This window comes from Taeniopygia guttata, chromosome 15 (assembly GCF_048771995.1).
Source record: "Taeniopygia guttata chromosome 15, bTaeGut7.mat, whole genome shotgun sequence".
NCBI lineage: Eukaryota > Metazoa > Chordata > Aves > Passeriformes > Estrildidae > Taeniopygia > Taeniopygia guttata.
In genome coordinates this window covers 3,829,602-3,844,544 of record NC_133040.1, presented here as the reverse complement: position 1 = coordinate 3,844,544, position 14,943 = coordinate 3,829,602, and the positions used below count along the sequence as shown (strand labels likewise).

Sequence of the window (14,943 nt, the reverse complement as noted above, 5' to 3'; positions counted from 1 at the left end):
ATAAAGAAAAATATTCAGAGCAAGAATATAGACCTTGGATGTGTTGCCAGTGGAGTAAAGATGCTGATTTGTTAATATGAAACTAAGAGCAGTCTAAGGGGTGGTCTGAGGGCACAAGGGAGCTGTGACTGACTTACTTTGCCAGCAGCAAAAAGGTGACATCCTTTGACAGCCTCAAAGACATTTGGTGAGACATCAGGCTGGGCTGGGAGGTGAGACTGGGCTAGGGACTGCTTCACTTTCTTTACATCAACAAGACACAGAGCCCTTTCTTCTCCTGGAAACAAAAAAAAGGGTGCATTTCAGCAAGGGAGAACTCCCTATTCACTACAAAAGTCTTACCTAAGCAGCAGATCATTGTTACAGGCTGTTACTGTGGAAACAGTCACAAGGTACCATGCAGAATTCATTCCATATCATTTCAATTCAAACTGAAACAGAAAACTTACAAAAACCCAGCCCTACAACAGGCAGTAAATCCACCAGGAGAACAACCATTCCCTGTGTGGATTATTAGTATTGCTGAAGTCTAGCAGAACACAGTAATTGTGGCCTCATTAAGACATTATTCAAAATTAGACAGGAAGTTTTATTTTGCCCTTCAGAACTCCTTCAAGTACAAGATGTTTTAATCATGCTGTGCCAACAGAACTGGCAAGGGATTTCCAAGAACTGCCCTAATGAATTGCATTACAGCCCAAGGCCAATTCCTCTCAGAAGTCCAGTGACAGACTTAACACAGCCTTCTCATTATGTGTGAGATTTGCTTTGTTCTCTACTACCCTGGCACAAATAATCCATGGACATCTTAAACCCTTATCAGGAAAAAAAACCACAAAACTAGCAGAACGGGAAAGAATTTGTTTTTCATACCCTGCAAATGTCATATAGACACTTGATAATTTGGGCTTTCAAATGAAGATACAGCCTAACGTTCAGCATGCCTACATCCGTGTGGGAAGGATTAGCTCTGGAAAACCACAGATGGAGAGATTAAAGCTGGTGTTCCTTTCATAAAGAATTCTTAAATCACAACAGGAGTCCCAGTTTTTTACAGGGCAAGAGAGGGTAAGAGTTGGCCCTACGCCCCAGTGATCACATAGTGGTCCTCAAATAGTTAATTACATTTGTTATGCAATAATTAGGAAGATATGTTCACTGATTAGCACAACACTTTTTTAATTGAACTGAAAATGACAACTGACCTCTAACCTGGAAATGTTTTGTCCCTGGTTGTTCCCTCCCTCAGCTCTGAAATCAATTTCTCGTGAAGGTTTAACTGAGTGCTCATTCACATAATCCCTTACCAGCCAGCCTCACACAGGACTGTGTTAACCACAGCAAGGCATTCCTGCCAATTTGCTGATAAAAAAACAGACAAAAGCTGGAGCAAATCCAAAGGCAAGCAGGACCTGGCAGCACAGAGCCACTGTGGGGCCAGTGGGGACACACAGCTCTGTACCTGCTATCATGAGTAGCTTCTCCAGATCCTTGATGAGGTGAATTTGGAAGACAGCTCCCATTCCTGGGATGTGCGTTAAGGAGTTCTTCAGTACATTCAGGGCATAGAGACCTTCTTCTGCACCCACCAGTACTACCTACAATGGGGGAAAAAATAGCACTACATGAGGAGAACAAGGAGTGCTCCAACAGCAATTTGGGTGATGCTCTTTAGCAGTGAAGAAAAAATCAAACCCACAAACAAGTGCATAATTACACATATTGCAATCAAGATGCCATTTCCCTGAATCAATTATCCACTACTGAGAATGATCAAGTGCACATGACCATTACCTGGTCACTGAAGGGCATTGTGCAATTTATATCCAAACGGTCTTCACCCTCCAGCTTCAGCAGGGAGTTCCCCAGCAGTTTCTGTAAATGACAAAAATATTTTTTTCTTGTTGAGTTAATCTTCATCTCTTTATCTGTGAGTATTTTAACAATGTAAGGTCATCATTTCAGACAGGCAAAGAGCTAGGCACAGATTTCTTTTTCTCAGAAAGCTAAAAGTTGCAGGGATGCCTCCTATAGAAGAATTAGTAAACTTTTATCTACCTTAGACACAGTAGGGCAAACTGTTCCAAATTATCCTACATTCAGACAGAACCTATTGCTGTCTCTATCCTTTCCATTTTCCCCAACCTCCTACAACAGAACAGTGGAATTTTCCAAGGGGAAGGATTAAAGAAAAGTATAAATGTTGGTGGGAGCATGTAATTTTCTCAGATACAAAAAAAATGTGAACCTGAGGAAAAAAAGAGTATTTCCTGCAGTCAGATATTCCCTACCTCCAGAGCTAATTCTCTTATGCAATGCCACAGAATCCAACCTCCCTTTGCCAGAAAAAAGAGTTATCAGTGTAACTGTGTGAGAAAGGCTATCCAAAACCTCAACAAATCCGTTTAACCTCTTATTAGGAATAAAACAAACTAAAAAGAACATACCCACACACACCTCCCCCCAGCAAGAAACATAAAGCCTCTGACTCTCTAAGAATGGGAGGGGATGGCGTTTTTGCTTCTTTCAAGGTTTGCTCATTCCATGTGGTACCTTATGAGATTGGATTTAAACCATGTCCTAACTGCTTTTCCTTCCTCTGCTGGAATTACAGAGATATTTTGGGATTCTCTTACTACACTCCCCAAGTCTAAAGAAGGGTATTGTAATGCACAGCATCAGTCTCACAGTGAACTGGCTCCTGGTGCTCAAATCATAAGGCAGAAGCAATAACTTACCTTCAGTTAAACCTCAGTATGTCAAATACCGAAAAAATATTTTTCAAAACTCTGCTCCCTCCCAGAATATTTTATTATTAAATGAAACTTTCATACTCACAGCATCAGCCTCAGCTTTTTCTCTGGAAACTCTCCCACCTGCCACTATTGATTCCAGTGCTGTGACCCAGCGCTGTTTGTCAGGGAAGCTGGGTGCTAACAGGTAGAGTGTTCTACCAGGCCAGCAAGTGGTGTGTGGATGAGACTCCAATTTTAGGATATATGGCACATCTGAGATGTTATATAGATAGAATAAGACTTAGATTAGTTTTTGGAATATTGTCAGTGGACTTAAAATCAACACCTTTCAGCCTCATTGGAGAGAAGTTGTATTTATCATGACGTACCATGGCAATTTACACATTGGTTTCTCCTTTACAGGTCCTGCACAGGCTAGCTACTTACACCTAAATATTAGCTGGATGTATGCAATCCATACATACAAAGCTGTCTTTAACTCAACAAAAATAATTTCTTGCCTTTTATTCAAAAGAGAAAGAAATTCCATTGTGGGGGAAAAAACCCTCAAAACCAAAATAAAACCAGCCACTTGACTAAAGTTTTCCCTGTACTGATTAAGAAAAATCTGTAAAAACCGGTTATGGAAACCTTTGTTTTTAACAGTCTGTATCCTTTAATGTAACAGTCAAGACATACAGAATCTTATCCATCAGTTCTATTCAGTACATACAAATCAACACATCAACATTTTTTCATAATAAGAGACTGTATACACCCCACAGCATTTCTTAAGTTAATGGCTTGGTGGTCAGAGCACAATGGTGGCAGAAGTTATGATACATCACAGTTAATAGAGAAGAAATTTAAATAAAGCGAGTGTTTATGCTACAAATCTCTTAAGATTTACTTCCATTTGGGTTGATGACTATATTAACCACAGTTCTACCACGACAGAAGCAACAGCCTGGGTGTAACTAGATCTGGAGTGCTGAGCTACTCCCCTGATTCAGATGGAGGTAAATTACAGCGTTACACAATGAAAGCTCGAGGGAGAAAATTCTGTTCAGCCAAACAAGGCTAAGTGATGGCAAGCCAGATGAAATCCTTTTGACCTCATCTATGTAAGATTCTCACCTGTCTTTGCTGTATTGGTAAGCTCAGTAGCTCCTACAGCTCCATGAACAGTTACATCACCATCAGGAAGGCAGAGCTCAAATTCTTCCAGAGGCCTCTGTCCAGCTGCAGGAGAAGGGGGAGGCAGATTAGGAACAGACAAACAGGTAGTAAGAAAATAATTGCGATAGCAAAAGGAAGTGGATGCACACTGGATGTTTTCACAGCTGGATTATTATGACAGGCCAGCCCATAAACTGGCTAAGAGTGTAGAAAAAAATAATGTTGCTTTATCACTGAAGATTTTAGCTAAATTTGGTACAGCCATAGGGAACAGTAATCATCTTTAAGCCTCTCAACCCACCAAACAATATCTGAAGATTAAAAAATATGTTCTTGCTAGAAATTCTAAGTTACCTTCTCTTGCTTCTGCATCATAAATGAGCACTTTGGTTCCTTCCAGGACAATATACTTCCTGTCCCAGCCCTGTTGCCCACGTTTATTATTCCTGAGGAAAATAAGCACAAAGCCTTGTTGGACTTTCTGCTTGAATTCTATATAAAGCAAACATGCAACTCCTATAAAAGTGAAATTTCAGTGGTAACAATTGTAATTATGGTGGTGGTAATTGTAATGCCCATGTAATGGGCCTGTACCAATTATCTCATTGCAAGAGCCACAGTAATATAAGGCCAAATATTTCAGCACCTGACATGGACCAAGATTGCTGTTTATACCTTGGCACTTTCATCCACCCTTCAAGACGCAGACTGGTGCTTGGTTCCTTCAGCTGCAGGCCAGGGGAATTCATCTTATCCCGGCAGAACGCTTCCGAGAAGTGTGTGGCATATTCTGCTGGCAGCCCACAAGTAGCTGGCAAGCAAGTTGAGCATTTTGGGTGACACATCACCTGGCATTCTGACAAGAGGACAGGGAAAAACTTCTGTTAAATGACAAAAAAAAAAAAATCATGACACAGCTGCCTCAACTTCTAACACACAAATCCCAACTTCTCCAAGGTTCCCCTTCCACTCCAAACCACGATGTTTTCTCTAGTTTCAGAGTCTTCACACTGTGGTTTCTATCCCTGCTCTAGATGGCTGATGCCTTTCCTCCCCCCGAGCTGTGCTGTGTTTTGCCCTTACCCAGACATTTGGAGGCCTGCCTGCCGAAGTGCACAGTGTCCAGGCACACGGCACACTTGGTGGCCCTCATGTTGAGCCCCACGTTGAAGCGATGGGGGATGTTGTGGTGCATTCGCTCCTTCAGGCGCCGGCTGTACTCTGCAAGGGACAGAACTCATCAGCAGGGTAAAAACTAAATCAACAAAGAGATGGCATTGACAGGGGTAGATGAAGAGGAGCTGAGCAGGAGCCTACCCTCTGGCGTGGAGGATTCCTTCCGGCGGCTGGAGGGAGGAGCCAGCAGGCTGATGGGCGTGGGCTGGTGCTCTGGGGAGCGCACTATGGCAGACATGATGATCTGCTGCCTGGCTGTGGCCGGGGTGGAGGGGTGAGGGTGGTCGGATATTTTCCGATGAGCAGCTACAGACAAGACAAATGTCCCTGGTTAATGTGACCAACATGGCACTCTGGTTCCTAGCAGGGCTCTGTGTGACCAGTCTGCAGTTACAGCCCACAGAATCGAGTGTAGCTTTATTGTAACATCATAGCAGTGGTAATAATTAAACAACATAGGTTATTGCTAGAGTGGCACACAATTAAAGGCATGTTTTCAAACCAAAAATGTGTGTGCCTCCTTCCAGATTCACCTTTTCTGTTAACCCCTACCTTCTTCACGAGCAGATCTGAGTTCAATGCGTGTTTTCTGTAGAGCCTCCTCCAGCTCAGCAGAACGAGCCTTCTCCTTCTCCAGTGCCACTTTCAGCTCATTGTATTGCAGGGGAACCTGTGTGGGTAAAGAAGGGTCCTCTTTCCGCCGACTAAACAGGCCCTAGCAACAGAAACACACAGACAACTCCTAACTCCTAGCAAGAGATGGCTTGAACTAGGCAAAGTGACACTAGCTAGTGGCAGTCCGGCCAGAGGGCCTAATGGCAATTCTGTTATGTGTAAGGATGGATTTTTAGTTCATACTGGCACTGGAGAGAAAAATGTCAAGATATGGATTAATTTAAAGAGGAACGTACGTTACCTGTTAGTACTCAAACCTGGAGTCTCCAAAAGCATCTAAACAGAGGATCTCAAAATACGTGGTTAAAATTAAATTATTTCATTCAAAATGACAGAACAGCTTATGACAAAGATGTGACACAAGTCACATTGCCTGACTGCTCCGTCTTATGCTGTGACTACAGGACAACCACTCTTGATGCAAAATAGATTCATACACATATACATACTTAGCATTAAAAAAAACATGCTTAAAATTCTGTATTCCTACAGCCTCATTGAGGTGTAGATACTGGGTTTGTAACCTAAGTGTTGTAGGAATAACTAGAAAAGGCACAAAGAACACATTCTGCCTATTAAAGTTTGTGTTCACCAACTCAGAATGGTCTTAAATGAGGACAACATTTTGTTACACAAAGAAAGATAAAACAATATTAAGAATACACAGCACGTAACTAATTACAAAACCATTTAATTCCATGCCTCTCAAACCTTTTTCACCCACCTTTTTCTTTTTTGCTGGTTGGTCCATCTTTGCCTGCAGGAAATCAATGAGTTTAGTTTGCTGAGAAATAGTGCCCTCCATTTTCACTTTTTCATGGGAATAGAGAACCTGTGAATCACACACAGACGCAAGAAATTTCATCTTAACAGAAGTAACAAACAAACAACTCGATAGCAAAACAGAGCTAAAAAATACCCTCAAGAAAGTGTCACACAAACTGTAAATCACATCCTAAAGCCTCACAGCGAATGATGCAGAGCACTGCCCTGCTTCCTGACCCTCACCTGAATGTTTTCCAGCTGATATTCCAGGTCACTTCTTTCAGTCTTCAGAAGATCTGCTCGGTCCAGAGCCTCTTGCAGACCTTGAGTCAGGCGGAAGATGTGATTCTTCTGCAGATCCATTTGCTGCTGCAGCTTTGCCTGCTGTAGAAAGGAAAACAAGGGCCAGTGTTTTGGGTCTGTTGTCTTCTTGTTTGTAAGTAAAAGCTATTAAATATCACTCCTTGTAAAATAATCATCATTGCAGAACTTATAAATAAACACACAATTCTTCAAAAGCTGGAAAATTACCATACTCTAGAAGATTCCTTTCCTTTCAGAATGCATTGTGACTAAACAAGCATTTCTGTGTGTTTATATTAATCTGTAGCAACACCATTTTCTCAAGCTCTCTGTATAACCACCAGAAGCCACCTCTGTACTTTGTAAAAATAAAACTATAATCTTTACTATAAGCCAGGACAGTCATAGTCACATGAGATAAGGAAAATAGTGGCCAGCTGTTTACATCTTTGTCTCCAATTAACACCAGAGGAGAGCACATGACAAAATACTCCTCTTTCTTTTAGAATTTACACTTTCTTGACAAGAAGGTCCCTGACTAGGAAAAACATGAATGCTCCTATGTTACAAAGTAAGAGTCAGAAATCTTTCCTGGTGATGCATAAAGGAGTAGGCAACCTGTCAGTACCTCAAGAACACCAGAAGGCTCTAATTGTCCATAACCACCCCTGAAACCCTCCTCTGGATCCTCTTCCCCCACCACCCAGAACTGGTTGCCTGCATTAAATTCCCTGATATGGTGCAGGTGTGTGACCTTAGATCCAAATCCTGTGACACAAATTAATGATGCAAAGAGCTGTGAGAGAAGCCTCACCTGTGGCCTCCAGGTGTGCACCCTGAGCATGTTGGCTCCAGAGCTGGTTTTAATCTATGGCCCTTGCCCTTAGCCTGGTCAGAGCTATGCCTGGGCACAGACCTGGCCTTGCAGGCCTGACCTGGGACGTGCCTCATGACTAGAGGCTTCTATAGTGATCACTGGCACCTTCAGCAAATCTTCCCTGGTCCTCTTGTTCAGGTGCTGTGGGTCTGAGCCTGCAGGCTGCAAAGTCCTGTCCTTGCCTGCCACGCTGTCCCCCTTGGCTGCCATCTCCCCTGTCTCTGAGGAGGAGCTCACTTTTACTGCTCCATGACATGGCCACACACTCTGCAAACTTTTACGTGAAAACAATTCCCCCAACTTGATTAATCTCCCCAGTTATATAGAAGAAGGATGGATATGTAATTCTTATTCACACAACCTCCCCTCCTCAAGATGTGGAGCCTTCTGAAGTTCTAACGTGAATCTCCAAGGTTACCTCCTCCAGAAGCCTCTGCTTGAGCTCCCTTTCTGTCTCAAGCTTCTGCTGTAAACTGCGGGCATTCATCTCCAGCATGGCATGCTTCTTCTCCAGGTCATTGAGCTGGGAAAGAGGGTCAGAATAACATTGAACACTAATAAATATAGTTCCACAGTCTTAAATCCAACTTCACCAAGCACATGCTGAAGAAAAATGATACAATTAGCCTTTGGTTGCTGGGGAAAAGCCAGCCAAAAGACATTTTGGCTTGTTCAAATGCAGATACCAAATTGTTGAAGGACTTAATTCCAGGCATCATAGGCTGCTGCCTGCTTTAGTCTTTTTCAAAGAAAATCTGAGGTCTTTGGCTTGAAGATAGAATGCTATTCTATGCCCTCCAGTCTTTTTAATTTGTCTCTATAACATCTTGAAAAAAAAGCTGCTCAAGGCCACATTTCTAAAAGTAATATAATGGAAAAGTATTTAATCTAATTATGAAAGTCTAGGATTGAAAGTTACTTACTTTATCAGAAAGGCTCTCTGCTTTGAGTTTTTGTTCCTTGAGTGCTTGCTGCAGGGCCAGAATCTCTGCCTTGTGTTCCTTGACAGCCAGTTCTACCACCTGGCGAGACTCAGTAATACGCTGATCTGCTCTCACTCTGCATTAAAATGGAAAATAATGTTACCTAACTCCTTGCAGGCTTGACCTCTCCCTGGCAGGCAGTGGCATCAATAACTCTTTCAGGGGTTGTCTCAAATTCAAGATGTTACATTAGAAAGCCAGACTGTTTGCTGCAACACTTTTATATTATATAATCCTGTTCCTGCCCTGCTAGAACTACAGCCTTAAAAATTTCAAGACCCCACAGGAACAGTCAGGAGCAAAGACTATTTTTTCCATAAAATAAAATAGAAGATAATAAATCTAGACATTTTATAAATTACTATGATAAATACCACTCCCCTTGAATCGTTCACTTGCAAAGAAACAAAAGGAACAATATCAGTGATGACTATTAACTAAAAAACCATTTTTAGAACTACCTCACAAGATTTTATATTTAGCTCCAACTCCCATATCCTATGCTAAATATAATTTTTATACTAGCTTCTATAGAGAATTTTTATAGAAGTTAATAAAAGGGAAAGAAGGGAGAGAGACCTGCTCTGTTTCTCAGTATCCAGCATCCTCTGCAACTCTCTAACTCGACATTCAAACTGGGACTTCTCATCCCCTAGAACATTTCTCCACGCTTCCCACTGGCGCTCTTTCTCCAGGAGTTCATCATTCAGGGCCTCCAAGTCCATTACTTGCTCTTCCAGCATCGTACATGTTGTCTTCAAGGCCTCCATAGTCTAAAAATAAATCCTCCTATCAATTCTCACATCCCACATCAAGCGTGCACTTTCAGCTTCAGCCTTACCATTTCAATTACAGTACATGCAAATCGTCAGCAAGCAGGAGCTGGGAAATCACAGCCCATTTATTTCAAGGCTCCTGTACATTCACTTGTGATCCCTGATAATGTCAGGTCGATCTCATTATGAACATTTTGAGATTTCCAGGGCCACAAAATTAAAATGAGTAATTCTAAATGACAATGCCTTCAGAGCACAGGATTGCTAAATAAAATTGTGTAAAAACACGATGGGAAATACATAAAATTTCCATTCACTCAACTGCCCTGGAAGGAAGGCTTAAATGCCACTGCCCCAGGAAGCATCATTGCTTCGTATGGCTTTCCAGATGTAAAAGGAATTTTTGCCAGCTCCCACCAAGAGCTCCTGACCCAGACTTAGAGAGACTTACTTGTTTCTGGCTGGTCAGCTGCATCTCCCTCTCAGTGATCTCTCGGCGGAGATGATCGACTTCACTCCGCAGCTGCACAACCTCGTCGTTGGCCCCTGAGGCCTCGTCGAGTTGTTTGGATAGGAAGAAATTCTGGTTGTTCAGCTCTGCATTGTCTTCAGTGAGCTGGTTCAGCTGCTCTTCCAAATCTGAAATCACCTAAAAGAAAAATAAATTACATGTGAGTAAGAACAGGTTTTTGAAATCATCCATCCTTCTTCTGTATAACTGGAGAGATTAATCAATTCACACAGAATTATTTATTGACAAGCTTTTAAATTTTTTCTAATTAAAAAAAAAAAGGGCAGCATTATAGTCATATATATTTTTGCATTGTAATGTACTTGGATTAGGAGTAGAGTTTTGTGTCTTAGAGAAAATAGCTTTTTTTTTTTAAATCTGGTTCAGAGCACAAATATGCTGCAATGTAATTTATTATTTGAGAGACCTGTCATAGTTAAAGCACTGGATTGGGAGCCAGGAGTTCTGGCTGGATTCTCAGTTCTGCTGCTGACTTGCAGTGACCTTTTTTGACTCAGTCTCCCCAAAGTGCAATGAGGCTAAGCACTCTCAGAAAGGCTTTCAAAGTGTGGAAGTGAAGAAAACAGACCAAGAGGTGCAGTGGAGGCAGTGCAACCTGATGGATATCCCTGGGACTTGCTTATATTATTATTTGTAACACTGGGTATTACCAGAAAAGGCAGAAAATGTTAAGAAATACATTCTATCACAGTAACAGCATTATGGATGGCAGCTGGGTACACAGGAGGGAAGAAATCAGTGTGGTAACACAATATGGAAAATCAGTGACAAGCAAAATCTCAACAGGGCCTTTGCCAAAGTGGAAGCATCCATTTGTTCAGTCTTCATTAACTAAAAGCTTTCAACCACAGTCCCCTCCAACTGAAAGACAAATATAAGCAGTGGGCCAATTTCACAGTTGGTTTTATGAATGAAAGGCCTGAACACTGGGTGGATGAATTTGTACCTTCTCCTAACTCAAAACCAACATCACCACAACAGAAGAGAAAGAAACCTCAGTAATCTTGAAATCAGCCTAATAAAAAGAATTTCAGAAACTGGTAAACTCTATACAATTCACATTCAACTCTTAAAAATATGTTCTAGAGGCTCTTTCGCCTGGATGTCAAAGAAAAGTGAATAAGATACTTCATTAAATGGGAAAAAAATAAAATCTCAGAGCACAGTTTGCCACACATTGAAATGTAAATGTTCCAATTTCCTACACAAGCCAAGGACTTAAATATCTAAAGCAGTAGAGGATAGAGCACACAGCTCTTCTCAGCTCTCTGGAAAGATGACAACCACTTCTTTTTGAAGAATCTGTAATGCATATTTTGGCAGCCTTTTACCATGCCTCTCCTAGACCTAAATTAACAGTATTTGGTTTCTAAACTGTGAGCAGAAAAAGTCCAACAGCCATTACTCCCTGCTGGGTGAAGAGGAGTTCCTGCCACCCATATGTTCAGGGTCAAATCAAGATGATTCACACTTCAAAACACAACATTTCTGAAGAAATCTGGTCATGTGTTTGTTTCTCACTGCCCCATTCAAAAATCCACCTTTTCCCCTGCATTGTTTGCACCAAGCTTTCAGAGGGGGCAGCCTGTGTGGTAAGGACATGTTAGTGCCTATACTGCTACAGAAATAAGAACTTAGATTTGTTTATACAAGCAAAAAGGAGCAAAAGAACATTTGTTTTCACAATGTTTTACCTACTGCTCTTACAACAGCTGAGATCTCTACTAACTGCCAGATCAGAAACTCACTTTTTCTTCCATTTGTATTAATTTCATGTTTAACTACACTATATATCTAGGCAGTTTCAAGATATATTTTATACATTCATGGTTTCTTCTACGTCTATTTTATATACTAGTACACGTAATTTCTATTCAAAATATTAAGCTAGTTTTGAAATACAAGAAAACCAAGATGAGGGAAACAAAAAATATGCAGTTAATATGTCCAACTACTTAATTAATTATTAAAACTGGCTGTATTTCAAGCTGATTTTATTCCTTAAGGGCTGGAAGTTAGGCTCCCATTTTCTTTTATTCTAGGTTCTGAGATTTTGACTTCTTTCCCTGAATGAAACTAAAATTAAACTAGATCATATTATATTTCACTGCTACATTTTATCTAGTAGGATATTTCTGGAAAACTTCAGACAAATAATGAAGCAGTTAACAAAGAAGGGTTCCAGAAGATGTGACATGATATCTTTCCTTCTTCTAACAGTGTATTTACTGATAATTCCAAAACACCTTGACTTGAATTCCAACTATGTTATAACCTAGATAATGTAGTCTAGATAGATAGATTTTTTTTAACAAGAGAAAATTTGTTCCTCTTGGCACAATCTTCTATTTTTCATGAGGAAAGGAGATGTTTTTTAACACATCCAATAGCTATCTACAGCTATGCATAACCCAACAGGATTAGAGAGCTTATTAACACTACAAAGCCTAAAGAGTAATGGGTAATGCTGACACAGGAAAATGGGCTGTAGTGTGATATAAATGCTTGCCTTTGTCTTGAGGATCATCAAAAAAGAAAACACAGATCAAAAAACCCCCACATTTAACTGGAAATATTGGCTTGGGCATACATACAACCTATACCAGAATCCTGTACCTGGAAAGTGTTAATAGCTTTAGATATTTTTCTTTGCAGTTAAGGAAATCCCCAGGCAAAAAAAAAAACAAAAAGCCCCAAACAAACCAACCAACCCTGAGCTATTCTGAGGTAAATGTGAAGTATATTAAAGGAAAGTCAGTAAGAAAATGCTATTATAACCTTTAGAAACCCATTATATAATTAGAAAAATCTTCACATTTTAAGTTTATAAATTTACAAAACACTTGAAACCTTGGAAAAGCAATTCTAGACAGCCACTGTATCTGTGCCACTGCATCACCACTCACTGAGCAACAGGAATTTTCTCCACTATTTATGCACATCTTCATCACAACTAATCCCTAAACCAGAGATATCATCTAACTACATAGATTGTTCACTGCACACCACATCTAAGCACACATCTTATCTTTATCCTGATGGAGAGGATTGCATCTCATTTTTAAATAGCATAGCATAGCAGCTCTTCAGCAGAAGGGGCCATATCCAGCATAATTCCCTCCCCACTGAATAACCTGAGGAAAGCAAAGTATTCCTCTAGTGAGGCTGTGCAGATTCACAGCTATTACCCCTGGTCCTACAAACCTCTCCAGCCATGGATTAAATCAAATATCAGCGCAACAAACAGTCCATGATGATTTGGTTTGCATACCAGATAAAATGTACTAAACTTAATGCATATGCTCCACATAGCAAAACCCCGGGCACAATAATGAGGAAAAGGAGAAAAATAAGGAGTTTTATTGATATTTTAGTAACTGCAGCTTGCAAACTTCCCCATACCCTATTCCTTCATTAAAGGTGTTTCAGTTCTCAGATGCCATCAACAAACACACAAAAAAATGCTAGGACACAGCAAGGGAAACTGTTTTGGGATGCTATCAGCAGTGTCTTATTTGGAGTTTAATGTAATTCCAGACTAATAGTGTTGCTCTGTCCATTTCCACTCCTCCCCATCCCCACTAATCTTTACCAGAAAGCTACCTGTCAAAAGTAAATAGGAAACAAGAAGAAGCTATCTCTCAGCCCCAAATTATTGTGAGCAGGAAGTGAGAGCAGACATCAACTCCTTTTGTCTTTGCCTACTCTCTGAGACAAAGCTTTTCAGGCAGAGAAATCCCAACACTGGGAAGCTCAGGCTCTCAAACAGGGCTGCAGACAGATTGTATTTCTGCCTGTTCCATCAATACCTGACAATTAATCCTTCATTTTCCTCCCCTCTCTGTAGTCAAACAACATCTGTGCCTTGAAACGCACTTTAAACATGGATCTCAGTCTCCAAAAACTCTTCATGGTTTATCTTGAGGGATGCTGCCCATTGGACAGTGCCCAGACTGCATTCCTCTCCTTCCCACAGCAAATTAGGATTAAAACACCCAGTCCCTGTGTTCCTGTCCTAGGTCCCAGGAGCTGAGCTGCCTCTCCCAAACAGGAGCCTCTTCCTCAAATGATGATGTTATCTACAATGAAGGTCTCATTAACCTCTCACAGCAACACCTTAGAAGTCTCTGATTTTGTCAGGCTACAAAAACTTCAAAACTCCATTTCTGCCAGTAACTGGTATCTGCCATAATATTTTCTGTGAAATGGGAATCAAGGATAACCCCTTCCACCCAACAGGAAATTTACTTTAAAAAAATTTAACAAAGCCATATAAAAGTTTTTGCCTGGGTATTAGCCTTGTCACAGTGGGCAACATTCCTTTACTCTGAAAGACAATTTAGCATCAAAGTAACATCTCTGAGTATTATTTTGGAAGCTCACAAGAACACAACTTATTTCAACTCGTGAAGCAAATGTGGAATCGGGAACTTAGAATGAATTCAGCAGGAATTCACATAGCTTAAATTATACCTGTCTATTGTGCTTGCAGATTTAATGCCTCAGTATCCAAGCTCTTGCACAAGTGCAAATCAAGCCTGTTAATGTTTAAGACTGGAACACAAGATGATGACAAAAGAAACTCAAGAAGGGAAGAAGATAAACCTTGTTTTATTGGGGAAAACTTGAATAAATGGAAATACAATATCCAATTAGGAGTAAGAAATGCTACTCATTCCTAGATTAAAAGCAACAGCCTGTACCTGAAAAACCCAGATGATTCAGATGGTGATTCTCTGGTATCTTACTAAGCTGAATGTAAGGCTTTTATAGGACTATTTCATGCTAAATATTTAAATACTTTACTGCCTACTTACTAGAAGTTTCCTTTTGTAAACAATTCAATTATTATCTAAATAACTTCGTTGTATTTTTAACTTTAAACATGTTGGTGATCTCAGAGCAAGCCATAATTCAGAGATATCAGGAAACAAAAGTGTAA

General features: G+C 40.5%; 1 protein-coding gene across 9 annotated transcripts in view; it reads right to left on the bottom strand.

Moving 5' to 3' along the window:
* Nucleotides 1–14,943, bottom strand: part of CIT (citron rho-interacting serine/threonine kinase) — a 68,684-nt gene that overhangs the window by 9,023 nt on the left and 44,718 nt on the right. For 6 of the 9 annotated variants that reach the window (XM_072936032.1, XM_032751254.3, XM_030285370.4 and 3 more), the window contains 16 exons: nucleotides 9,921–10,118; nucleotides 9,273–9,466; nucleotides 8,634–8,769; nucleotides 8,129–8,233; nucleotides 6,774–6,914; nucleotides 6,490–6,597; nucleotides 5,643–5,805; nucleotides 5,232–5,396; nucleotides 4,998–5,135; nucleotides 4,590–4,770; nucleotides 4,269–4,360; nucleotides 3,873–3,977; nucleotides 2,839–3,008; nucleotides 1,795–1,875; nucleotides 1,463–1,598; nucleotides 138–277 (listed from right to left, as the gene is read on the bottom strand). In XM_072936032.1, the coding sequence (XP_072792133.1) occupies nucleotides 138–277; nucleotides 1,463–1,598; nucleotides 1,795–1,875; nucleotides 2,839–3,008; nucleotides 3,873–3,977; nucleotides 4,269–4,360; nucleotides 4,590–4,770; nucleotides 4,998–5,135; nucleotides 5,232–5,396; nucleotides 5,643–5,805; nucleotides 6,490–6,597; nucleotides 6,774–6,914; nucleotides 8,129–8,233; nucleotides 8,634–8,769; nucleotides 9,273–9,466; nucleotides 9,921–10,118 (2,253 nt within the window). The remainder of the gene's footprint in view (nucleotides 1–137; nucleotides 278–1,462; nucleotides 1,599–1,794; nucleotides 1,876–2,838; nucleotides 3,009–3,872; nucleotides 3,978–4,268; nucleotides 4,361–4,589; nucleotides 4,771–4,997; nucleotides 5,136–5,231; nucleotides 5,397–5,642; nucleotides 5,806–6,489; nucleotides 6,598–6,773; nucleotides 6,915–8,128; nucleotides 8,234–8,633; nucleotides 8,770–9,272; nucleotides 9,467–9,920; nucleotides 10,119–14,943) is intronic. The other 3 variants (XM_030285372.4, XM_030285375.4, XM_030285373.4) reach the window with 1 other exon arrangement.